Source organism: Chiloscyllium plagiosum, chromosome 2, assembly GCF_004010195.1.
Source record: "Chiloscyllium plagiosum isolate BGI_BamShark_2017 chromosome 2, ASM401019v2, whole genome shotgun sequence".
NCBI classification, from domain to species: Eukaryota; Metazoa; Chordata; class Chondrichthyes; order Orectolobiformes; family Hemiscylliidae; genus Chiloscyllium; species Chiloscyllium plagiosum.
In genome coordinates this window covers 56,466,270-56,494,047 of record NC_057711.1, presented here as the reverse complement: position 1 = coordinate 56,494,047, position 27,778 = coordinate 56,466,270, and the positions used below count along the sequence as shown (strand labels likewise).

Here is a 27,778-nt window from a genome sequence, read left to right as displayed (position 1 = left end):
GACAAACTTATCATCCTCAGAACCAGCCTGGTGAACCTTCACTGTATTCCCTCTATGAGAAGTACATCTTTTCTTCGGTTAAGGAGATCAAAATTGCACATAGTACTGCAGATGCGATAGCATCAAGATCCTGTTCAAAAACATCAAGGCATCCTTGCAGAAATCCTCCTTTAATGGAGACCAATTTACCATTTGCATTCAAAACTGCTCACAGCATTACTGGTTTGCCTCCACCACTGGACAAAGACACCCAGGTGCCTTTGTACACCAACATATCCTAATTTATCACCATTTAATTAATAGTCAGCCAATCTATTTCAGTAAGTTCCCATTTATCCACATGATGCTACATCTGTCGTGTATGTTCCCACTCACTCAATTTGTCTGAATCACGCTGAAGGAATTTCATCCATAAGCCCATTGGGCAAGTCTCACAGTGCACTGCTTTGTTAAATTTAATTAAACCTATGCAGACCATTATGGAGACATTTAATTTTAGGACCATAACCGCACCAAAACATCATCTTGTTAGCATGGTAACTGGTAAGATTATTAATCCTTATTGATGTACCTTTATTTCATCATTAACTTTGTTCAAGAATATGCAGAGAGGGAGTTGTCGTAACATGAATAAGCAAATTGGTGAGCATCATCTCACAGGGTAGTGTGATATTTGACCTATAATTTTCTCAGCCCTGAGAACCATTTTGGAAATTTGCTTTGAAATTCAATCCTTAGTTCAGCATCAGTCATCTCATCAGACCAATCTCAGTTTTAAACATACCTTTCTACTTAGTCGAGGACATTCTTGGTTCTGAATGACAGAGAGATTAAAGGATTTCTCAGTCTTCCTATCTGAGCAGGACATAAGACTGTAAGACATAGGAGCAGAATTAGGCTTTTCGACCCATCGAGTCTGCTCTGCCATTCGATCAGGGTTGATATGGTTCTCAAATCCATTCTCCTGCCTTCTCCCTGGAACTCTTATCCATCAAGAACCTATCTATCTCTGTCTTAGATACATGCAATGACTTGGCCTTCACACCCCTCTGCAGCAGTGAGTTGCAGAGATTCACCACCCTCCAGCTGAAAGAAATTCCTCCTCATCTCAGTTCTAAAGTGTCATCCCTTCACCCTCAGGCTATGCCCTCTGTCTTCTCCTTAAAATTACTCAGTGTCCTGTCATCCCTTGCACTCTGAAACAGTGAATTCTATAGATTCATGACTCTTTGAGAGAGGCAGTTTTCACCTGTAAAGAATGGCACTTAGTACTGGATACATTAATAAAGCTTAGTATACCAGATACATTATTAACTGTATGTTGGTCATGCCACTGGGGACTACAACTGCTGACTATTCACCCTCTTTCCTCATAGTGCTCTACAGCTATTCAGTGAAGACCCTGACCCTGGCACTAGAGAGGCAAGAATCATCTTGACTTATTTCGGCAGCCACAATAACATCTATCTATTTCCCTTACTATCAAATCAACTCTTGCAATTGATTGGAGAGTGGGATGCATTCAGAGGCCTCCTATACTACATGCCTTTTCCTCTTTGATTTTCCGGTAGTCAATCCTTCCCTCTCATCTGCATACTCTTAAACTGTGGGCTTATGTCAATAAATATTCTATCAACAAAGAGTCTTGGAGTCATAGAGATGTGCAGCATGGAAACAGACCTTTCAGTTCAACTCATCCAAGCCGACCAGATATCTTAACCTAATCTCGTCCCATTTCCCTCTAAACCCTTCTTATTCATATACCATCCAGATAACTTTTAAATGCTGTAATTGTACCAGCCTCCACCATTTCCTCTGGCAGCTCATTCCATACATGCACCAGCCCCTGTGTGAAGCAATTGCCCCTTAGGTTCCTTTTATATCTTTCCCCTCTCACCCTGAACCTATGCTCTCCAGTTCTGGACTTCCCAATCTCAGGTAAAAAGACCTTGTTCATTTACCTATCTATGCCCCTCATGATTTTATAAACCTCTATAAGTCACCCTTCAGCCTCTGACACTCCAGGGAAAACAGTCCCAGCCTATTTCAGCCTCTCTCTATAGCTCAAATCCTCCAACCTGGCAACATGCTTTCTACTTAAATTCTTGATCTTGCAAGGAATTAAGGGCTATGAGGAGAGTGCGGGTAAGTGGCTTTGAAATGCCCATCAGCCATGATTGAATGGCGGAGTGGACTCGACGGGCCGAATGGCTTTACTTCCACTCCTTTATCTTATGGTCTTATGCTCTTACGGCCTATCTGACCAAGATCTCGTTGTACTCTGAGATAACCTTCTTCACTGTCCACTCCACCTCCACGTTTGGTGTCATTTGCCAACTTTGTAACTATACCTCCTATGTTCACATCCAAATCATTTAGTGACACTAGCTCCTATTCACATTCCCAAAATCAAAGTTCAGGTTGCTGCTTTTCTGCTGCAAATGGCTATCTATATCATGCAGATCCCTCATAGCTCAAGATGTAATGTCAGAAAAGCCTGCCATTTATTTTCTATTGTTAGTAAGCCTTGCCAAAACTAATAAACATTATACTATTAATAAACTTTACCAATACTGATAAATTCGACTATACCTAATATGCTTTACTACTAAAAGCTTAAAATACTTAAAAGCTGCAAGGTTTGTGAAGGTTTGTAGCTCAGGTTGAGGTTTAGAGTGTACTTAAAAGCTTTACTGCTATGTCAAGGACAAATGTAATACTCACCAGTTATTCACTTGTAACATTTTATTGCTGCTGAATCTTTTTCAATTTTTAATCTGCCTGATATTTAGACTGGATCTCCTCCCTTTATGCACCAAATTTCCTTACTCCCCCAAATTATATACAATGAGTCATTGCACCTAGCGACAAGTTATTCTCTTCCTACTTTATGACTTTGTATGCTTGGTAACACCTCCTGTATTTGTTCGAGTTGAAATTCAACAGCAATACATCAGTACCGCTGGCTCAAAAACTCTAGTTCAAACTAGAACTTAATTAACTATCTTGACTGAAAACAAATTGTCATTAACTGCTAAATGCAAACTAAATTAGATTTTAGAAAAAGACTTTTACGTTTCTTTACTCAGCAAATTCTCAAGTTCACAGTATATGTCTGGCTGCACTCAGTGACAGGTTACTCTCTTTCTAACTAACTCTACTTCTAACCAACTATGTAATAACAATTTGCATTTTTATAGCACCTTTAACATAAGAAAAGGCAATGATGCTTCATGACAGTATATCAAATATGGAATCACGTATGGCAGATTTCTAGAAATTTTCAAGGAATGTCTGAAAGCAGTGGAGTACAATAATGAAATGAAGGGCCTTACGAAGCAAAATCTAGAGCTTATGGCCCAAGCAACTGAAGACACAGTTTATAAGGGAGGAGCAATTTAAATCACAACAAAATGAGGTATTTTCAAATTATTATTGTGTATAATTTTATAATTAAACACATTTGCTGTCACAACCTACAGGTATTGGAAGTGGTATGTCAGTTCTGGGCCCTGCGTTTGGATATATCTTAGGTGGTCAGTTGCTGGACATTTATATTGATGTTAATAGAATTTCCAAGTAAGTGGATTTTCATTTTCTTATTGTTTTTGTGTTCTCTGCTTAATTGTTGATAATCAGGACGATGACAGGTTGATGCTTAATAAGATAAATGTGCAACCAGGCCATTCCATGTGATATTGTTATGGTTACTCTTATAGCAGCTATTTTGAAGTGAATAATTGTTTTTTGTGATATTTCTCAAAAAGATTCCATTTCACTATGCACCATAATTAAGTCTCTGCTTGTCTCCCACTCTTCAATCCATTGTCTTTTTCTTGTTGTCTTCCATTTTATCATGTCCACCTCCTGTTTTCCCTGAACTAGAATTTTGAACTATTTAGCAATGACAAATTGGAAAATTTATCCTTCTTTCCTTCTATATCTCTCACACATAAATTTCTCATGTTATTATCTTTACAACTCCTAGTCTCTTTTTCTGTTCCTCTCATTTTCTGTTATTTGTTCTTTCTTTTTTAATCTTCATTTCTGTATTGCTTCCATTTGTAATTTGCCTCAAGCATGTATTCTTTTAATACATACTTAATTTATAATCTTTCCTTCTTTCAAAATTGGCTCATGCATATAACTTGACCTGAGCCAAAATGGGGTTGGAGCTTGATGCTGAAGCAAGCAGGAGGGAGGCATATTTTTGTTGTATAATTAACATCATTTATTTGTTATACTGATAGTTCATACATTTTATATAGGAAATGATTATATGTTATGCATTTTGTATATAGGTATTATGATTTCATTATTTGTTGATGATGAGTGGATTCAACAGAATTTATCTTTAATCTTCATGACTAACATATGCACAATTTGATGCATAATGTGAATGTATGCATTTAAAATATTGCTGGTAATTTGTTAATTGGCTATTGATTGTGTAATGCTATAAAATCCATGTTTTGTTAGTGCTCTTCATCTTTCACTCATCAGTTCAGATCTAATGTATTATTGAGAAGTGTGAGGTGATGCATTTTGGAGAAGTGATATAAAATGTTGGTGCATCCCTGAAGGATGTGTGGGAAAAAAAGGATCTGCATATACATGTATCATCAATTTTTGAAGGCAGCAGGACATGTTTAAGGGGGTGGTTAATAGAGACAGTAGATAATTAAAGTACAATGAGTACAAAAAACAAGAAAGTTCTGCAGTGTTTATAAAGCTGATGTATGTGACAAAGCTGCTCCTTTAACAAGGTTATGCTGTCCTTCATTTTTTTTTCAGCGAGACCATAAATGACACAGATTCCGAAAACTCTGGGGTGAAGTGTTTTAACGCCAATTTGATATTGCCTCAGGCAGAATGCTTTCAAGTTAAAAAAAAGAGAGACTTGAACAATGCAAGGCGAGTGATCAGTTCCCCCAGCTCAGCTTTTCTGTGGTTTGGTTTGGTTTTTAACAGCAGTGTGAAAAAAGCTGCAGGACCAAAAGAAGCAGGTCCAGGCTGGTACTCCCTCTCTGACTTCTATCCTGCACGAACTTGTGCTTGATTTTACCTTTTTTGCCAAGGAGTGTTTATGGGAATTGTTGCATGTATTTGCAACGGCATCATTAAGTTGGGATAATCGTTTGGGTTTTTGGATAGGATACATTATTCTGTATTTTGGTATCTTTTTGTTTGTGTTCTGTTTGATAATCTTGTAAATACATTCTGTTTTGTTTAAAACTAGGTGATTTGACCAGCTGATTCTCTTCTGGGATATCCAGTTTACACCTGCTTAAAACAACTAGCAAAGTTAGGGTCTGAGGGGGTCTGGCCTGGTCCATAACATGTATGATTCCAATTCTTAGACAATGGTCAATTCTGATAAAACTTAAGAAAGGATATGAGAGCTGTGAAGATGATATAGAGAAGATTTACCAAAATGATTTCAAATTAATTGATTGATTTGATTTATTGTCATGGGTACCTAAGTACAGTAAAAAGCTTTGTTTATGAGCAGTACAGGCAGAGGATAGTTCGCAAGGATGTACAGGTCATAGAGTTAAAACAAAAACTTGGACAGAGTGAGGCATATAGGTTACACTGCACAGGGCATGTGTGAAGCAAGATCAGCATTAACAAGATCAACTTTCCTTAAAGTTAGAGAGTCCATTCAGCAATCTAATAACATCAGGGAAGAAGCTGTTCTTGAACCTGTTGATGCATGTGCTCAAGCTTCTGTATCTTCTGACTGATGAAAGAGGTTGTAGGAGAGCATTACTGGGCTGGGATGGGTCTTTGATGTTGGCAGCCTTTCCGCAGCAGCACGAAGTAGAAATGGAATCCATGGATGGAATGTTGGCTTCCATGATGGTGTGAGTTATGCACACAACTTTCTGTAATTTCTTACGGTCATGGCAGAGCAGTTGCCATACCAGGCCATTGTGCACCCAGATAATACGTTTTCTATGGTACAAAGGTTGGTGAGGGTCCTTATGGACATGCTGAATTTCCTAAGCTGCCTGAGGAAGAAGAGGCATTATTGTGCCTTCTTGACCGTTGCATCTATGTGGAAAGTCCAGGACAGGTTATCGGGTTATCGTCACTCCTAGGAACTTGATGGTCTCCACCTTCTCAGCCTTCACTTTATTGATGTAGATGGAGGCGTGTTCTCCTCCTTTCTTTCTGAAATCAATGATCAGTTCATTTATTTTGCTGGCTTTGAGAGAGAGATTGTTATCATTGCACCACATCACCAAGCCCTGTATTCTGACTCATCGTTGTTTGATGTTGCGACAATATTAGGTTAAAGAAACTAGGATTGCTCTTCTTACATGCTGAAAAATGTGTTGCTAGAAAAGCGCAGCAGGTCAGGCAGCGTCCAAGGAGCAGGAGCATCAATGTTTTGGGCATAAGCCCTTCTTCAGGAATAAGGGTCCTGAAGAAGGGCTTATGCCCGAAACGTCGATTCTCCTGCTCCTTGGATGCTGCCTGCCCTGCTGCGCTTTTCCAGCAACATATTTTTCAGCTCTGATCTCCAGCACCTACAGTCCTCACTTTCTCCTCCTTGCTCTTCTTACAGCAAAGGAGATTACATGGAAACTTGCCAAAAGTGTCCAGAATTGCAACAGGCTTGGGTAATGTAAGCAAAGAAAATTGTTCTCATTGGCTGATAGCACAAAAATTAGAATTTAAACAGCAAGAGATGCAAGGGAATGTGAGGAAGATGTCTTTTATCCAGTGAATACAACAACCTTGAATTTGCCATGTGGTGATAGTGTTAACAATCAAAGATTTCAAAATAAAATTGGATGAGCATTTGAACAAAATTAATCCTCAGGCTCCAGGGTTAGCAGGAGAAATCAGACAAACTGGATTATTCAAAGGAGAGCCAGCATAGATTCAACAGGCTGAATAGGCTCCTCCTATTAAAGCACTTGCTCCCAAGGGTAGATTTTACACCAGCAAATCAGATAGAACTTTCTCTGTGCTGTTGGGTAAAATTTGGCAGGATGCTGTGAAGTCAGCAATTAAATATCATGATGCCTTGCTCTCAAAAAACAGAAGTGTGTGGATGCTGAATTTGGAAGTTCGCTTGTCGTTTTAAAAAAAATGAAAGATCAATGTTAACTGCTAATCGACTATGATTTCAGGTCTCCCACTTCTGTTTTTGTTAGCCACATGGGAAAATATTGGAAGTGAGTCACGCCAGGTAAGAGGAGGTGGTGCAGGAGTGGTTAATCCATTGCACATATAGCTACGGAATCAGTTGGTGAAAGTGGCATCTTAATGTTGATTTTTATTTTTGAATAAATTGGGTAATGTTTTCAGCCTGAGTAGGAAGGGGGCCTCTGCTCAGGGACATAGTGAAGTTTAATAACTTTAATTTTGCAACTGGAGCTCTTGATCTCTGATAGGGTCTCTGAGCTCTGGGAGAGGCTGTTCCTCTACTGAGAAGGAAAGAAGGAGAAAAGGAAAAGGAGACAGTGGAGAGCGGCTGTCCAGGGATATGTATAGCGTGTAGCCAAGCAGGTAAGGGTCCTGCTGCTGCACATAGGCCAGTAGGATAGAGGCCACAACAGTAGGTTAACGAAGGTAGGGAGAAAACACTATCCTATCCAGACGCAGTGTATAGGCAAATGGTGACCTACATTCAACTATCAGAGCATCAGGACCTTCCAAGATTGGGTTTATCCAGGGGGTTAGTGACATACCTGTTTGAAATGCTGGTTTGGGGAGATTAATTTGAACTGCATACATGGCCTCTCTTTATTGCTGCTGCTCTCAAGATAACAATTCCCTTGAATTTTTATGCACTGGGTTGATTGCAGAAAAAGAGCCTTTTGCAGAATTCTCAAACTATGGCAGATGGTTGCATCAAGGTGGTGACAATTGCATTAATCATAGACACAGACCAGTGACCCTTATGTCCTTTTGCCTGGATTAATGTTGGCAGATGTCCTCTGTTGTGAAGTTTTTGCCAAAGTTGGGGTCTCTGAGGCATTTGTGGAGGAGCTGTCCATTTCAGGAGTGGCCTGAGAGTGCTCCATGATTGAGACAGCTGCAATTCATCCATCACCCTAAGGCTCATTTCATCCTCACTATGTCAAGAATTGAGTGAGAACTCTCTGAGGGTCTCTCCTTCTCCTCAGAAGTTAAAGTTGGCCCCTTAATGCTGGTGCCTGCAATTCTGAGGTTTATTTTTCTATTATTCATTAATGGGATATGGGAGTCACTAGAGAGGCATCCCCAATTTCACTGGAGAAGATGGTGATGAGCTGTCTTCCTGAACTGCTACACTCCATGTGGTCTAGGGACATCACAATGCTGTGAGAAAGAGAGTTCAAACATTATGACCCTGTGTTGATATATTTCCTAGTCAGGTTGCTGCTTGACTTTGAGAGAAACTCACAGACTATGTTCCAATGCATCCAATGCCCTTGTCCTTTTGGGTGGAAAAGTTGATCAGAGGATGTTGGTGTGGAACTTAAGTTAATCTTGCAATGGTGCAAACTGTGCAACTGTGTTCATTGTTGAAGACAATGGATTTTGAAGATGGTGATGTCATGCCAATCAAGTGTGCTGTTTTGTTCTGATGGTGTCAAGCATTTTGAGTGTTGTTGGAGCACTCATCCAGGCATGAGAGGAGTACTCCATCAGATTCCTAACCTGTGCCTTGTAGATAGTTGATAGGCATTTGGAGATAGGTGTTGATTTATTTATGACAGAATTCCTAGCCTCTGAACTGTTCTTGCACCCAGGGTATTTATACAGATGCTCCAGTTCAATTTCTGATCAATGGTAACCCCCAGAATATTGTTAACTAGTGATTCAGTGAAGGTAATGCCATTGAACATCAAGGGGAGATCTTTAGATTTTTCTCTTATTGGGGGATGGTCGTTGTCTGTTTTTTGTCATTTCTCAGCCCAAGTCTAGATGTTGTCCACGACATGTTGCATATAGACTCAAACAATTTCACTATCTGAGGAGTTACAAATGGTGCTTAAACATGGTATAATTATTAGCAAGCATCCCACTTCTGACCTTTTGATGAAAATGAGATTTTTGATGAAACAACTTAAGAATGATTATGCTGAGGACATTAACCTGAGGAACTCCTGCAGTGATTTCCTGAGATAGATGATTGACCTCCAATAATCACAATCATATTCCTTTGTTTCAAGTGTGACTCCAACCAGCAGAGAGTTTCCTCCCTGATTCCTATTGACTCTAAACAACAAAAAACCCCCAAAAAAAACAACTTGTTGAAACCCAAAAAGAGAAACTGCTAGAAAATCTCAGTAAGTCTGGCATCAGTGAAGAAAAAACAAAGTTAACATTTCGGGTCCAGTGACTCTTCAGAACTTATTGTAGCTAGAAAAATGTTAGTATATATGCTGAAAGTAGCAGGAAACCCAATAGAGATATTGTTGCCTGCCACTTTAACACATCACCAGATTCCCTGGCCAACATCTGTCTTGGGCTGGCTGCAGTGTTTTGGTGAAGACAATACTGGAAAAGCAACATCTAATTTTCAGTTTGGGGACCCTCCAGCCTTTAGGACTTAATTTATTCAATAATTTTGGGGCCTGAACATCTTCTCCCATGTCCTTACCCTAATACCCATGAACCACTCTTTGTCATTGCCTGCTACCACAACCAGCCCATTGTCAACTACTAATGGTCCCCATTAGCAACTATTGATTCTCCCAGGCTGACCATGACCCATTCCTTTTGCTGTTATTTCTCTGGGCTCTATCTCCACCTATTGTCTACTCACCCCTTCCTCCGACCCCAACTTTAGCATACTTATCTTTTCCTAGTTACAGTCCTCCTTTATTGTAAACCAGAAAACCATTTTTTAACCGTCTACAGACTTATTAATCATATCTTTGCAGTCAAGTCCAAATCATTAAAAATGTCACAAAAAGAAAGGTTCACAACGACGGAATCTTCCAGAAGTCCAATGATTTATTTATTTATTTATTTATTGCATTTGTATTATATTACAGATACAGTGAAAAGTGGTGTATTGTGTTGCCATTCTCCAGTGCCATTTTAAAACACAGGAATATAAACCAGAACACAGAACATAGAGGCAGAAAAAGTAATAAAGTTCAACTTTATATTTCCTTTTTGTTAAACAGCATTTCAATTACAAAACTTACATCAACTATCACCTGTTCTGAACCACCTCTAACCCATTTACATTCTTTCTTAAATAAGACCTAAACGGTATATGGTTTTGGAGGGTGCTGTCAAAGGCTCCTGGTAAGTTGCTTGGACTGTGTGCCAAGCTTCCCCCATTCTAGCGTCCTGTTGCTGATATGCAACAAATCAAACTGTGAATTGAGCCAGCTGTTGAGTGGCAAACGGATGAACAAATTATAATGAGGTTCTGCTGTCAGCATTTGCACAGTATCTACATCCATTGACCAACCTAACTGGACTTTGCTGTATTCTCCCTCTTTTGCTTCTTGCCAGTATATAATGAGGGGACCAGAACTGAACACAATATTCCAAGAGTGGTCTAACCAGCTGCAGCATAACCTCGTGGCTCTTAAACTTAATCCTCCTGCTGATGAAAGCCAACACACAATGGGCCTTCTTAACAACCCTCTCAACTTGGTGGCAACTTTGAGGGACTTATGGACATGGATCCCAAGATCCCTCTGTTCCTCCACACTGCCAAGAATCTTGCCTTTAACTCTGTCTTCTGCATTCAAATTTGACCTTCCAAAGTGAATCACTTCACACTTTTCCAGGTTGAACTCCATATGTCACTTATCCGCCCAGTTCTGCCAATGCCCTGTTGCAACCTATGAGAGCCCTCAACACTAACCACAACTCCATCGATCATCTTGTCATCGGCAAACTTACTAACACACCCTTCCACTTGCTCATCCAAGTCATTTATAAAAATCACAAAGATTGACACATTAGCTATTATAAACAGGAGGCAGGTAAGACACATGAGTCTCCATGAGGAAACATCTTCCATTAATGTCTACATGAATTGCCTAAGAGTGTCCAAACTAAGCTGATTATTCAAATTAACCCTAAGAGTGTCCAAACTAAACTGATTATTCAGATTAACCCTTTCATATTATTTCCCTTATAATACATGCCATACCTTTAAAATAGCCTTATGAAGATTCTGTGTTGAAAAGATTAAAATCTCGAATTGTAACTTTATATATCAGTAGAAACACAAAAGAAAAGAAATTATTACTAAATGAAATGAATTGTACTACGTATCTTATCAGTTTTAGTTATTACAGTCCTGAAATAGCTCTTGTCTGTCCAAAGACAGGGGTCTACTAATTCCTACTTTGGAATCTCCAGTACAAGAAAAAACTGTTGTTTCCGTCCTCTTTTTCTGATCATATCTTCAACCACCACTCCCCTCTGAAACTACAACATACTACTCTCTACAAGCATAATAGTTAATATTTCAATCCAAACTTGGATGTTCTTTTGATGATACTATTCTTTATTTTTCTAAAGATACCTTTAGCTTCCAGGGTGTAAATTGTAAGTAACATTGAAAATACAATTATAATGAAATATTAACCACTGTCATTAAGAAAAAACATGAAGTCTGGGGCCTAACAGCCACTATTGGTTTTTCACCCACTATAGAAGGGAACATTGGCTGGGCCATTTCTTCATGGGTTAACAACTAGCAAATGAAATGCCTCTTCCCAATGGTCTTGTACCCAGTGCAGCAGGCACCCAGGCCTAGTGTCCAGACCACCAAGTAAAACTTGGGAACTTTGTGGCTCTTGTTCAGGTCCCTTATGGCCAACAGATGCTATCTACCTCCTTGTATCTTCACTCAACTTCTACCCTGATGAACTTGCTCCTCTCACTGGGGCCTGCCAGCCAGAGCCAGGCAAGACCCTGAACTTATGTTTAAGTCAGTGTCAATTTTTTTTTGGAGACTCAGAAGTGACTATCACTCCCAGTGACTGAGACTTGAGACACAACACCAATTTGATTGAGGCGGAGTCTCAGAGGTTGTTTATCAGCCCGGTAGCATGGACTGTGTCACCTTGCAAAATTCTGGAATGAAATCCCTCAGCAGAACAAGAGAAAGAAAGCAAACAGAATTGTTCAAAATGAACTAATACTGAACATTAAATTGCGTAGTTTTTATTTCATGCACTTCTATATAAATCATCATGAACGAGTGTGATTTAGTGGCCATTACAGAGACATGGTTGCAGGGTGGGAATTGATTATTCAGGGGCATCAGACTATTTGAAAGGACAGACAAGAAGGAAAGGGAGATAGTTTAGCTCTGACATTTAAGGATGGCATCAGGGTGGTAGTGAGAGATGGTATAGATTCTGTGGAGAAAAAGGTTGAATTAATGTGGGTGGAAATTAGAAATAGTAAGAGGAGGTCACTGATAGGCATAATCTATAGGCCACCAAATAATATCATGATGGGGCAGGCAATAAACAAAGAAATAACTGATGCATGTAAAAATGATATGGCAGTTATCATAGAAGTTCTTAATCTTACATATTGATGAGTCTAACCAAGTCCATCAAGGCAGTTTTGAGGAGGAGCTCATAGAATGTATCTGCGATAGTTTCCTCAAACAGTATGTAATGGAACCTCTGAGGGAGCAAGCTACCTCAGGTTTGCTCAGGTATAATGAGGCAGGAATAACTGATGATCTCATAGTTAGGGATCCTCTGAGAAGGAGCGATCACAGTATAGTTGATGGAAAGGTAAGAAGGTAAAATCCAAAACCAGTGTTTTGTGCTTAAACAAAGGAGACTACAATGAGCTGATGGAGAAGTTGGCTAAGGTAGACTGGAGCAAAGACTATATGGTGAGACAATTGAGGAACAGTGGAGGACTTTCAAAGTGATTTTTCAGAGTGCTCAGCAAAATTATATACCAGTGAAAAGAAAGGAATGTAGGAAAAGGGATAATCAGCCATAGATAACTAAGAAAATAAAGTGCGGTATCAAATTGAAAGCAAATGCATACAAAGTGGCAAAGATTAGTGGGAAACTAGGGGATTGTTTAAATATTTAAAAGTCAACAGAAATCCATGTACAATAAAAAGCTATGAAGAAAAGTAAGATGGTTTATGAGAGTAAACAAGCTCAGAATACAAAAACAGACAGCAAAAGTTTCCACAAATATATAAAAGGAGAAAGAGTGGTTATGGTAAACATTGATCCTTCAGAGATGAGAATGGGGATTTAATAATGGGAAATGAGGAAATGGCCGAGGCATTGAACAGGTAATTTGTATCGATCTTCACAGTGGTAGACACAAATAACAAGCCAATAATTGAGAACAAGGAGACTATGTCAGGTGAGGACCGAGAAACGCTCATTATCACAAAAGAGTAAGTGCTGGGCAAGCTAATGGACCTAAAGGTAGACAAGTCCCTCCTGGGCCTGATGGACTGCATTCCAGGGTACTAAAAGAGATGATGGGGAAAATAGCAAATATGCTCTTGTTAATTTACCAACATTTGGTGGTTTCTAGGCAGTTCTGGCAGATTGGAAAACATAAAATATGACACCACTGTTGAAGAGAAAAGGTAGACAACAGGCAGATAACTACAGACCCGTTAGCTTAACTGCTATAGTGGGGAAAATGCTTGAATCTACCATCAAGGAAGAAAAAGCAAGACATCTTGAAAGAAATTGTCCCATCGGGCAAACGCAGCATAGATTCTGGAATTCTTTGAGGACATTACTAGTGTGGTGGAAAGCGGCGAACCAGTGGATGTAGTGTATCTGGAATTCCAGAACGCATCTGTTATGGACCAGGCCAGACTCCCTCAAAACATTTCAAAAAAGTAATCTGGATCCTAACTTTGCTAGCTGTTTTAAGCAGGTGTAAAGTTGATATTCCAGGATGCAGCTGGTCAAACCACTTAGTTTTAAACAAAACAAAATTTATTTACAAATGAAAGAGAACAGAGTATAAAATAACTTAATCTATCTTAAAACCCAACCGATTATCCCAATTTAATGATGCTGTTAAAATGTTTGCAACAATCCCATAAACACTCCTTGATACGAAAGGTAAAATCAAACACAGGGTTTTACAGGAGCGAGAGAGATGGCAGCATGGAACATCTTCTTCCATGTAGCTGTTTCTTGGACCAGCAACCTCAAAACTGACTGACTTGCTAAAACCAAACCAAACCAGAGAAAAGATGAGCTGGGAGAACTGGCCACTCGACTTTCATTGTGCAAGTGTTTTATTTAACTTGAAAGCCTTTTCCCTGAGGCAGTATCTAAAATCCTTCAGACCTAGACTTTTCAGAATCGCAGCTTTTACGATTCTCTGAAAAAAATGCTAAGGACAGCATAACCTTGTTAAAGGAGCAACATCATCACACATCTGAGAAGGGACTGCACAAAAGGCTGCTGTATAAGATAAAAGTGCACAGTGTTATAGGTAATGTATTAGCAAGGAAAGAGGATTGGTAAACTTACAGAATGCAAAGAGTAGGGATAATTGGGTGTTTTTTTTTCTGTTTGGCAATCAGTGGCTAGTGGTGTGCGTCAGAGATCAGTGTTGGGACCACAATTGTTTAAAATTTACATTGATGATTTTGAGTTGGGGATCAAGTATAGAATGTCAAAGTTCACATATAACATTAAAATGAGTGGTAGAGCAAAGTATGCAGAGGACACTGGAAGTCTGAAGAGGGATATAGATCGGTTAAGTGAGTGGGCAAGGATCTGGTAGATGGAGTACAATGTTGGTAAATGTGTGGTCATCATTGGTTGTAATACTAACAAAATGGACTATTATTTAAATGAAAAATTGCAATAAATTGCTGCACAGAGGGACCTAGGTGTCCAGTGCATGAATCACAAAAGGTTGGCTTGCAGGTGCAGCAGGTAATTAAGAAGGCAAATGGAATATTGCCCTTCATTGCTAGAGAGATGGGATTTAAAGTAGAAAGGTTATCATGCAGCTGTATAGGGTACGGGTGAGGCCACACCTGGAGTACTGTGTTTTGGTCTCCTTACTTGAAAAAAGATGTACTCTTACTGGAGGGGGTGCAGAGGAGGTTCATGAGGTTGATTCTGGAATTGAGAGGGTTGCCTTATGAGGAGAGATTGAGTAGACTGGCTCTGTATTCATTGCAATTTAGAATAATCAAGTGGGGATCTTATAGGAACACATAAAATCATGAAAGAAATAGGTGAGATAGAAGCAAGGACATTGTTTCTACTGGTGGGTGAAACTAGAATTAGGGTCCATAGCCTCACAATAAGGGGGAGCAGATTTAGGAGTTGAGGAGGAGGTTCTTCACCCAAAGAGTTGTGAATCTGTGGAATTCCCTACCCAGTGAAGCAGTTGAGGCTACCTTGCTGAATGTTTTAAGGCAAAGATAGATGGATTTTTGAACATTAAAGGAATTAAGGGTTATGGTAAGTGGGGCTGAGTCCACAAAATGATCAGCCATGATCTTATTGATGGTGGAGCAGGCTTGATGGGCCAGATGGCTGACTCCTGCTCATATTTCTTATGTTCTTATGCTCTTATAATGTAAAATTGTGACATTATCATGAAGTTTTGATGATAAGAGCTTGAATTTAATTTTTAGAGTTCCTTTGATGCCAGATGACCCTCGATGGCTTGGTGCTTGGTGGATCGGGTTTCTTCTGTGCTGGATACTGGCCTGGTGTCTAGTTGTACCCCTGACTTGCTTCCCAAAGCACTTACCAGGTATATCTCATGGCTAATTGATTTCAAACATGAAAAATACCTGTTCACTGTAAGTCAAAACTGTCTGAAACCAATTGTGAAGTGTTACCCACCTATACGTTATTATGAGGTGTGCATTAGATTGGGCATTGAAAAAAACAAAAGAACATGATGGAAAGAGTGATCAAATAGTCTAGAACTTGGATAATTGAGTTTAAAACCATATTATTTGCTTATACATCTGTGTAGATTCAGTTTATAGAATTAAATGGTGTAGTGGACAGCGAAGTGCCTTACCTCAATGTACAACAGAACCTTGATCGGACGGGCGGATGGGCCAGGAAGTGGCAGATGGAGTTTAATTTAGATAAATGTGAGATGCTGCATTTTGGAAAGGCAAATCAGAGCAGGACTTTTACACGTAATGGTAAGGTCCTGGGGCATGTTGCTGAACAAAGAGACTTTGGAGTGCAGGTTCATTGTTCCTTGAAAGGAATTTGCAGGTAGACAGGATAGTGAAGAAGGCACTTGGTATGCTTGCCTTTATTGGTCAATGCATTGAGTATAGGAGTCAGTATGTCATGTTATAGCTGTACAGGACATTGGTTAGGCCATGTTTGGAATACTGCGTCTAATTCTGGTCTCCCTGCTAAATGAAGGATGTGAAACTTGAAATGGTTCAGAAGTGATTTACAAGGATGTTGCCTGCGTTGGAAGGTTTGAGTTGTAGGGAGAGCCTGAATAGCCTGGGGCTATTTTCCCTGGCGCATCAGAGGCTAAGGAGTGACCTTAGAGGTTATATATAGAGGTTTATAAAATCATGAGTGGCATAGACAGGGTGAATAGCTAAGGTCTTTACCCCATGGTGGAGAGTCCAAAACTAGAGAGCATAGATTTAAGGTGAGACAAGAAAGATTTGAAGGGACTTAAGGGGCAACATTTTCACGCTAGCGGTTTGTGTATGGAATGAGCTGCCAGAGGAAGTGGTGAAGGCTGGTACAATTACAGCATTTAAAAGGCATCTGGATGGGTATATAAATAGGAAGGCTTTCGAGGGAGATGAGCCAAATGCTGGTAAATGGGACTTGATTAATTTAGATTATCTGGTCGACCTGGAGGAGTTGCTGTACATCTCTATGATTCCATGTACTTTGTCCAATAGGAATGTGACTTATTATTTATTGTATTGACTTCATATTTTCTTGAGCTTCATGATGCAAGTGATATATTTTGGTGTTGTGATCTGCATGGTTGAATAGTGAAATGTGTACAAAACGTGATGTCTGGTTTGAGATGATCAGTTAAAGCATTTGAATGGGAGAGCTCAGTTCCAATTGATAAAGGTTTTCAATAGATGGGCAATGGAGATGTTGTGAATTTATTAGTGGGTGATACCAATAGTACATCTGGTAAAATGATATTTGATGATAAACTCTGACCTTGCTGACTCACATGGATCATTCTGCTTCCTTCTACGTTGCACTCACATTTTCCTAGTTGGCATTCTTTTGCTATGTCTTCCCACTGTCTCTTGAATATACATCAACAATTCCTCCATCATCTTCTCTTTACTTTAGTTCTTCCAAAATCTCCAGTGCAACATCAAAAATCTCAATGCTAGCTCTTTACCACAGACAGGTTTTGTTGAATCTTTCATAGCACACTTGAAAATATACTCATATTCAACAGCCGCAAATTAATTCCTCTTTACGAGCAGCAGAGTGGCTTTAAATAACACTAGGCAATTATGCTAATAGGCCCCTTGCTGACTCATGCAATCAATGAACAGTGTACATAGCACCAGTTGCATGCAGCAATCAACTTCCGACACTGCAATCGTCGAATACAGGTTAATTGCACATGCTGGTCCCTGTGTCCATTATCCAATTTAGCCCTCACTATCCTAACTACGTGGTCAGCTTTCATTGTCTAAACTTGACCTTGATCCTCTGCTGGTTTCATTTCATTTAATGTCTTCAATTGCTTATTACAATTATCCAAAATATTTTGAAACTGTGCCGATGGGCTCATTATACATGCTAATTTAGTTACACTCCTGGTTGTTGCTGCAGGAGGATATTATTAAATTGAAGGGTTCAGAGAAGATTTACCAGGATGTTGCTGGAAATAGAGGGTTTGAATTATAAAAGTAGGCTGAATAAATTGGGATTTATTTCACTCAAACGTAGGAGGTTGAGGGGTGACCTTATAGAGGTTTACAAAAACATGAGGACATAGAATAGCAAGATATTTTCCCAAGGATGGGGAGTTCAAAACTAGGTGGCATATTTTTAAAGTGAGAGGAGAAAGTTTTACAAAGGACATGAGGGACAACTTTTGAAAAAAAAAATCAGAAAGTGTTTTGTGTGTGGAATGTACTGTCAGAGGAAGTGGTGAACACAGGTACAGTTACAACATTTAAAAGGTTTGGATAAATATCGGCCATATGCAGGCAAATGGGACTAGTTTAGTTGGGGAACATGGTTGGCATGGACTAGAGTCATGGAGTTGTGCAGCACTAAAACAGACACTTCGGTCCAACTCGTCCATGCAGACCAGTTATCATTGATTAATCTCATTATTTGGCCCATATCCCTCTAAACCCTTCCTGTTCATATACCCATTCAGATGACTTTTAAATGTTGCAATTGTACCAGCCTCCACCACTTCCTTTGGCAGCTCATTCCATACATGCACCATTCTCTGCGTGAGAAAGTTGCCCCTTAGGTCCCTTTTAAATCTTTCTTGTCTCACATTAAACCTATGCCCTCTAGTCTTGGGGAAAAGACTTGGCTATTCACCCTATCCATTTCTGTAATGTTGTCGTTGTGTTCCAGCAAGGTCTTGCTTAATTGAAAGTCGCTTAGTAGAAATAATGGGGCCTATGGGAAAAGTGGGGTTAGGGACAGACCAGCAAAAAATATCATTCATAATCGCTCAAAAATCACCCAAACATCTAACACAAAGTATAGCACAGCCTGAATGAAGGTTGAAATCATATTTATGAACAAAACTAAAGTAAATTTAGCACAGTACAGTTAAAAAACGTAAGAAAGCTGCTCTTGGTACAGTGGCTCTCACAGAAGGCTGCTCTGTTAGCAGCTGGTATCGGTGTATGTGCAAAATAGACTGGAGATTTCAGTGTGTACATCAGCACATGTGCAAAACGAAGCACGCAAACTGATCCCTGCTGGAATTGCGCTATTGCCAACAGAGGTAAGGGTTCTCCAAAATACCTTTCCCTAATTCTTCAGCGATATTATAGCCAAATTGCGCTGCCAAAACACGTGCTATCCAGGAATTACCTCTACCATAAACCTCTATAAGGTCACCCCTCAGCCTCTGAGGCTCCAGGGAAAATAGCCCTGGCCTATTCAGCTTTTCATATCGCTCAAACCGTCCAACCCTGGTAACATCCTTGTAAATATTTTCTGAACCCTTTCATGTTTTACAACATTCTTCCTACAGCAGGGAGACCAGAATTGGATGCAGTATTCCAAGCGTGGCCTAACCAATGCCCTGTACAGCTGCAACTTGACATACCAACTCCTATACTTAATGCACTGACCAATAAAGGCAGGCATAACAAATACCTTCTTCACAACCTGTCTACCTAATGGCTCCACTAGTTGGACCGAAAGGAATGTTTGCATACTGCATGACTCTAAAGTGTGTCCCTCATTGGATTTTGACATTAATAATGAGGAATCATCATCCTGATATTAATAATGTATAATCTTATGAGATGTATTTTTGCTTAAGGTGCCACGAGAAATAAAATTTCTTTGGAGCACAGATTTGTTTAAATGCTTACTGCCACTTAGCAACTTAAGAAACGAATGGTGCACTGTTACATTGTTACGTTATTAGCAAGGATATGAAGAATTGATTTCAAATTCACCATTAATCAGTTTAACATTAAAAGAATAATTGCTGAATAGGTAAGGTTTTGTACATACCTTATGAGCATATGTCTCAGTAACCAGAAATAAGTGTAGCAGAGAGGATGCAGTCCAACCAGAGCACTGTACAGTTGCATTATTACTTATTTCAACTGATACTTTAATTGTATTGGTTATTCAGTTAAATATTCTGCAACTAATCCACAGCCTCATGGTGCAGCATACTTCATACTCTACCATTACCACCGAGGAGAAAGTGAGGTCTGCAGATGCTGGAGATCAGAGGTGGAAATGTGTTGCTGGAAAAGCGCAGCAGGTCAGGCAGCATCTAGGGAACAGGAGAATCGACGTTTCGGGCATTAGCCCTTCTTCAGGAATGAGGAAAGTTGGTCCAGCAGGCTAAGATAAAAGATAGGGAGGAGGGACTTGGGGGAGGGGCGTCGGAAATGTGATAGGTGGAAAGAGGTCAAGGTGAGGGTGATAGGTCAGACTGGGGTGGGGGCGGAGAGGTCGGGAAGAAGATTGCAGGTTAGGAAGGCGGTGCTGAATTTGATGGATTTGACTGAGACAGGCTGGGGGGAGGGGAAATGAGGAAACTGGTGAAATCCGAGTTCATTACCACCGAGCCAGGGGACCAACCCTGGTTCAAAGAGGAGTGCAGGAGACCAGGCTAGTTACAGCACCAGGTTTACCCATAAGGCAGGTGTCAACCTGGTGAAGCTACAACACAAGAGTACTTGCCTCCCAAAAGCTTAAGCAGAAAGTGTTTGACAGGGTTAAGTGATCTCTCAACCAACTGACAGCTAAGCTCTGCAGTCCTGCCACATCTAAACCCAAAGGGCGGTAGACAATTAAACAACTTGCTGGATGTGGACATTCCACAAAAAAACCATAGAATCAAAGAGGGGAGAGTCCAACCCATCAGTGGAAGACGCTAAAGCATTTGTAACAATCTACAGCTAGAAATGTCGATTGGATCATCCATCTTGGCTAACTCCAGAGGTCTCCAGCGTCACCATTCTTAGGCTATTTCAATTTGCTCCACACGATATCAAGAAACAGCTGGAAACACAAGATATTGCACCATTCTGTCAATAGTACATAAGATGTGTGTTCCAGAATGTGCTGTGTCCTTAGCCAAGCTCTTCCGATGCGACTACAATACTGGTTGTTGCACAACTATCGCAGTTCGAGAACATCTGTGCAGGAATTTATCAAGGTTGTGTTCTAGGCCCTCCCATCTTCAGTTGTTTCATCAATGTCTTTCCCTCCATCATAAGGTGTTCACTGACAATGCACAACGTTCAGCCATTTATTTCATCTCAGGTACTGAGGCAGTGCATGTCCAAACACAGCAAGACCTGGTCAATATCCAGGCTTGGATTGAAAAATGACAAGTGACTATAATGCCACATAAGTTCCAGACAATGACTATCTCCAGCAAGAGAGAATCTCTAGCCCTTTGACATTCTCTGAATCCTCCAGTATCAACTTTGTTGGGGTTATCATTGCTCAGAAACTGAACTGGACTAACCATATAAATACAGTGCATACAAGAGTAGTTCAGAGCAAGAAATCCTGCTGTAAGTAACTCACCTTCTCAAAGCCTATTAATCATCAATAAAGGACAAGTCAGAAGTGTGATGGAATACTCCCCACTTGCCTGGCTGAGTGCAGCTCCAATAATAGTGAAGACATTTGACATCGTCTAGGACAAAGCAGCCAGCTTGATTGGCAGTACATCCACAAACATTTACTCCTTTCACACTTACATTCAGTAGTAGCAGTGTTTACCATCTACAAGGTGCAAAAATTCTCCAAGGCTCCTTCGCGCCTTCTAAATCCAAAACTGCTACCACCCAGAATAACAAGGGTGTCAGATACATGGGAACACCACCACTTGCAAGTTTCCTCTAACCAGTCTCCATTCTCAAACATATTATTTTTCTTCACTGTCACTGGCTCAAAATCCTGGAACTTCCTTTGTAATGGCATTGTGAATCGACCTACAGCACTTGGACTGCAGTGATTCGAGAAGGCAGCTCACCACCATCTTCTCAAGGGATTACGAATGGGCAACAAATCTAGCCCAGCTAGCAGTACCCGCATCTAGTGAATGAATAACAAAATAATATTATTTGGGCCTTGATGATTACTGTGCCAGGTTAGGCAGGGGTATTGATTGTCAAGTCTACTATAATAGCATCTTTCACTTTGTCCTCAGCTATTTTCCCTTTACCCACAGTTGTGCTACTGTGTATTGAAAGAAAATTATTTGGCACATGATGGCATATTAAAATCCCACTTTAATTATATAGTCATCGAGTTATTCACCATAGAAACAGATCCTTCACTCCAGCTTGTCCATGCCAAGCAGATATGCTAAACAGATCTAGTCCCATGTGTCAGTATTTGGCCCACATCCTCTGAACCCTTCCTATCCATGCACCTTTCCAGATATCTTTTAAATGTTGTAATTGTACCTGCCCTCCACTACTTCCTCTGGCAGCTCATTTCATACACACACCAACCTCTGATGAAAAAGCCGCCCCATAGGTCCTTTTTAAATCCTTCCCCTCTCATCTAAAACCTGTGCCCTCTAGTTTTGGACTCACCTACCCTGAGGAAAAGACCTTGGCTATTCATCCTATCCATGCCCTTCACGATTTTATAAACCTCTATAATGTCACCTTGTTCTTCGAAATCAGAAAAATATGTCTTGACTGCATTGTATTTAAGAAATGGAGTTCAAAAAATTAAGTAACTTACAAATGTATACACTTGTAAGGGAGTGGTAGTGCCTGGAATCACATATCAATTTGAGACATTAATGGTTGTCCGGAAAGCAGCTCTTTATGGGTAGGAGGTTGAATTGCTGCGGTTCTGCCAAATCCTCTATGACACCATTTATAAGGGTCTCCCTTAATATTGGAAGAAACAAGCAATTAATCCATCTGTCTTTGGGTCCTTGGCTTTCTTGGCCTTCCAAATTGCTCTGATGGAGCCCATCCACCTGAAGGTCAGTATGTCATACGTAGGGTATTATTAGAAATTAGAAAGCTAGATTCCCTACTGAAACAGAATCGAGGTAGCTTTGGGGAAAGCATATTCCCATTTCAGAAAGAATATCAGAAAGAAGTGTAGGATTTTCAGGACTTTTAGCACTTGAATCCTTCTGAATCAGGATGACTTTTATGAGCCTGTGAGTTTAATTCATGTGGCATTCTGACGAAAACAGAACTTGACATATATTGTTTGCCCTTCTCACAGCTATGAATTTTGATAGTTAGTGTAATCACAATGGTGCAACGGTTAAACAAAATATAAGAATCTGATTATCTGGTTTTATTAAACAGTGAAATGGACTATATGCTGGAAATCTGGAATCAAAACAAATTACTGGGGAAGCTCAGCAGGTCTGATTGCACCTGTGGTGAGAAAGCAGAATTAACATTTTGTTACAATGACCCTTCTGCAGACCCTTCCTAAGGGTTACTGAACTCGAAATGCTAACTCTGCTTTCTCTCCACAGGTACTGCCAGGACTGCTGAGTTTCTCCAGCAATTTCTATTGTTGTATGAAATTAACAAGTTTCTTTGACCTTTACTCTTGTTGCCACTACCCCTTCCTGTTATCTAGAAATTACACTTAAGAACTTATAAGTATCACCTTTATGGAAAACACAAACTACTTTTGGTGTACAATTTTTTTCTGTCACATTTTATGATACCTTCACTTTGGGACAAAACTTAAAATGTTTGAACTGGTGCAAGCTTGTTCACATTGAGAAGAATATTTTCACCTGTTGTATGTGGGAAGTTCATTTGGTCATCCAATTTTCTGAAATGCCAGTGAATTCACACTGACAATAGTCTGTTCTGCTTTTTCTGCTTCTACATTTACTGCTAATTACAGTACATCTAGAAGAAATGGACCTTACTTATGGCAGCTGAGGTTTGCTTACACTGATATTCATAAACCAGATCTTTGTGCGAAGCTAGGGAAGAGATTACTGGGCCCCTTGTTGAGATATTTGCTTCATCGACAGCCGCAGGTGAGGTGCCAGAAGACTGAAGGGTAGCTAATGTGGTGCCATTATTTAAGAAAAGTGATAAGGAAAAGCCAGGGAACTAAAGACGGGTGAGCCTGACATCACTGAAGGGTAGGTTGGAAGTGATTCTGGGTGATTTTGAATTTTAATTTGAATTTACTTTAGTCACGTACTCAAATGAGTACAATGAAAAGTTTATAACTTGCCACTTACAGCGCCATCTTATGTACAAAGGTGCCTAGGTACACCTTCCTCAGTTACAAGATTAGTTACAGTGTAACAATGTCACCAACATATGGCATCATCTTAGGTAGACAGTACTTAGGCACAATCTTTAGTTACAGAACAGGGAAATGGAAAAAAAAATGCTACATTGCAGATGTACACAATGTAATCATAGGTCAGGAAAGCAAGAAGCAAAGTTCTTGAGGGTTCGTTGCAGCAGGCCTGTGCAGGGAGCCTCCACATGGTCTGAACGCTGGCTCCTGTCACGCACTACACTGGACCATTGCCACTGCCACTATGCTCCCCACTGGGTCACTGCCATTACGCTCCACACTGGGTCACTACTGCTACACTCTCCACTGGGCCACTGCCACTATGCTCCTCACTGGGCTGCTGACTTCCACTCTCCACTGAGTCACTACCACTATACTCCACACTAGGCCACTGCCACTATTCTCCACACTGGGTCACTGCCACTACACTCCGCACTGGGTCACTGCCACTATGTTCGGCACTGGGCCGCTGCCACTATGCTCCGCACTAGGTCACTGCCACTGTGCTCCGCACTAGGTCACTGCCACTACACTCCGCACTGGGTCACTGCCACTACGCTTCGCATTGGGTCACTGCCACTACACTCCGCACTGGGTCACGGCCATTATGCTCCACACTGGGTTTCTGCTGCTATACTCTCCACTGGGCCACTGCCATTATGCTCCGCACTGGGTTTCTGCTGCTATACTCTCCACTGGGCCACTGCCACTATGGTCCGCATTGGGCCACTGCCACTATGGTCTGCACTGGGCTGCTGCCACTATGCTCCGCAATGAGTCACTGCTGCTATACTCTCCACTGGCCATTATGCTCCACACTGGGCCACTGCCCCGCTTCGCACCGGGCTGCTGGGTGCTGGTGCCCCTGCTTCGGACTGTTGACCCCATTTCAAAGGCCAGGGGTAGGGGGCTGAGTCCAGGTGTCTGAGGCAGAGAGAAGGGAGGAAAGAGGGGGAACAAAAGGTAAAGAACGGGTGGAAAGGCTTGAAGGGAAATTTGCAGGTGGTGGTTTTCCCATATTCTGGCTGCCTTTGTCTTTCTAGGTTGTAAAGGTCATGGCTTTGGAGTGTGCCATCAAAGGATCCCTGGTGTGTTGCTGCATCAATGGTGAAAGGAGGGAATGTTTACGGCAGTGAATAGGGTGCCAATCTGTGGGCTGCTTTTTCCTGGATGATGTACACTATCTTAAGTTGTTGGAAATGCATTAATCCAGGCGAGTGGGGTGTGTTCCATCACAGTTCTGACGTATAGATATGGACAGGTTTTAGAGAGTCTGGAGATGAGTTATTTGCTGTGGAATTCCTGGCCTTTGACCTGCTCTTCTGGTCACCGTATTTATCTAGCTAGTCTGATTTACATTCTGACCAATGGTAACCTCTGCAAATGTTTGATAGTGAGTGGGTTAGTGATAGTGATGCCATTAAATATCAAGGGCAGAAGATTAGATTTTCTCTTGTTGGAGATGGTTGTTGCCTGTCATTTGCGTGGCGTGAATGTTACTTGCTACTTCTGAGGCCAAACCTGGATATTGTCCAGGTCACATTACAAAGTGGAGATGGACTGCTTCAACATCAAAGAGTTGCAAATGCTGCTGAACGTTGTGCCATTGTCAGCATCCATCCTCATTTCTGACCTTATGCTGAATTGAACATGAATGATGAAGCAGCTAAAGATGGTTGGGCCAAGGAACCGATACTAAGAAACTCCTGCCTCACCCATTTTCTGGGATTGAAATGATTGACTTCCAACAACCACAGCCATCTTACTTTGTGCTAGATATGAAACCAGTGGAGAGTTTTCCTCCTCCTTCCCATTAACTTCATTATGCAAGGGTTCCTTGATGATACAGTAATTCTGTCTTGATGTCAAGGACTGGCAGTCTCACGTCACCTCTGGAATTCAACCTATTGGTCCACATTTGGACCAAGGCCACAATGAGATCAGGAGGTGAGTGGCCCTGACTATCTGAAAGCATAAAATTAAAAGTTGAAGAGTGAGATTCCCCTGCAGGCAGCATGGATCTTGCAGTTGCTTCTGGGATTGCAAGCTTAGTTAAAGATATAGTTTTTTTTCAGGTTTTATAGTTATTATATTTCAGTAATATAAGATTTCATTCATTTTGTGTCATTAATGTGTGAAAATAACAAACCAAACAAAGATGGACTTTTTCTAACGGACTTTTTCTTTAAACAAGCTTGTCAAGGCCTGTGGTGAATGGCTGAGGTTATTCTTATTCTAAATTCAGAGCTAAAAAAGACCATATGTGTGTTTTAAAAGTATTTTTAACATTGCAAAAGTTTTACTTTGAAAAACTGAACAGCTTTCTTTAAAATAAAGAGTTGGTTTTGGTCTGGAGAATCCTGCACGTGGCCAGCTGTGGAGAAGAATGTTTTATTCGAGAAAGTTATTGAAGAGGAGTCTTTATTTAATTCAGTTAATCAGCAAAGTTGTTGATTTTAATCCAGGTTTTATAGTTATTATATTTCAGTAATATAAGATTTCATTCATTTTGTGTCATTAATGTGTGAAAATAACAAACCAAACAAAGATGGACTTTTTCTAACGGACTTTTTCTTTAAACGAGCTTGTCAAGGCCTGTGGTGAATGGCTGAGGTTATTCTTATTCTAAATTCGGAGCTAAAAAAGACCATATGTGTGTTTTAAAAGTTTTTTTAACATTGCAAAAGTTTTACTTTGAAAAACTGAACAACTTTCTTTAAAATAAAGAGTTGGTTTTGGTCTGGAGAATCCTGCATGTGGCCAGCTGTGGAGAAGAATGTTTTATTCGAGAAAGTTATTGAAGAGGAGTCTTTATTTAATTCAGTTAATCAGCAAAGTTGTTGATTTTAATCATTTTTATATGTTTGATATATATATAGCATTTTTTTCCATTTCAACATTTTTTTCTGTAGGTAATGAAAGGTAGTTTATTTTATATATAAGTTGTCTTTTAGGCTTAATGTTATTAAGACCATATATGAAATACAGAGTGAAATGGTTAGTAGATTTAGGAAAGTTGTTACACAGCAGGATCAGTCAGATAGTTGGGTGACTGTCAGAAAAGCTAAGAAGATAGTTAAAAAGTCTCCACTGGCGAATCCTCTATTAAATAGATATTCAATTTTTGGAACTGTTGAAGGGGATAGTTTCTCCGAGGAAAATGGAAGGGGTAGTCAATTATTAGACACTTGGAATGATTCTTTTGTTAAGCAGTTTTGACAAAATTTAATAGAATTATTGCTATAGGGGATTGTCCTGCCAGAGGCATAGAAGGAAATTCTGTGGCAGTGAGCATAAATTTAACACGGTTTGTTGCTTCCCTGGTGCTAGGTTTAAGGACATCTCTAAATGTTTCAAACATATTGTTAAAGTTGAGATTGAGAGACCAGAAATTATTGTACACATCGGTAGGAATGACATTTTTAGGGAAAAGATGAAAGCAATACATAGTGAATTTAAGTGGTTAGGTAGAAGGTTAAAAAAGTAGAACCTTAAAAATAGTAATTTCTGGTTTACTCCCAATCCCAAACTCAAACAAGGGAGGGAACTAAAAGATAAAGAAGATAACTCAATGGCTGAAGAGCTGGTTTATTGTTCAGGGATTCAGGTTTTTGGACAATTGAGATATCTTTTGGGATAGAAAAGACCTGTTCAAAAGCAATAGGTAACCTGAACTGGAAAGGGACCAATATTTTAACAGTGTGATTTGCTTGTTCTATTAAAGGAGACTTTATACTGATGAGGGGAGTGGAGGAATTCTAAGTGGCAGTATAAATAAAAGGATGGATCGGGAAGGTTCTGAATGTGAAGAGAGCGCATCAATTAGACAAGAAAGACAAGAGAGCCAGAGT

The 27,778-nt window shown here is 40.2% G+C and overlaps 1 protein-coding gene across 1 annotated transcript in view; it reads left to right on the top strand.

Annotated features, from left to right (window-relative positions):
• LOC122559862 (solute carrier organic anion transporter family member 4C1-like) overlaps positions 1 to 27,778 on the top strand; it is a 174,666-nt gene that overhangs the window by 64,346 nt on the left and 82,542 nt on the right. The window contains exons 4-5 of the mRNA XM_043709986.1: positions 3,483 to 3,579; positions 15,596 to 15,717. Coding sequence (XP_043565921.1) covers positions 3,483 to 3,579; positions 15,596 to 15,717 — 219 coding nt within the window. The remainder of the gene's footprint in view (positions 1 to 3,482; positions 3,580 to 15,595; positions 15,718 to 27,778) is intronic.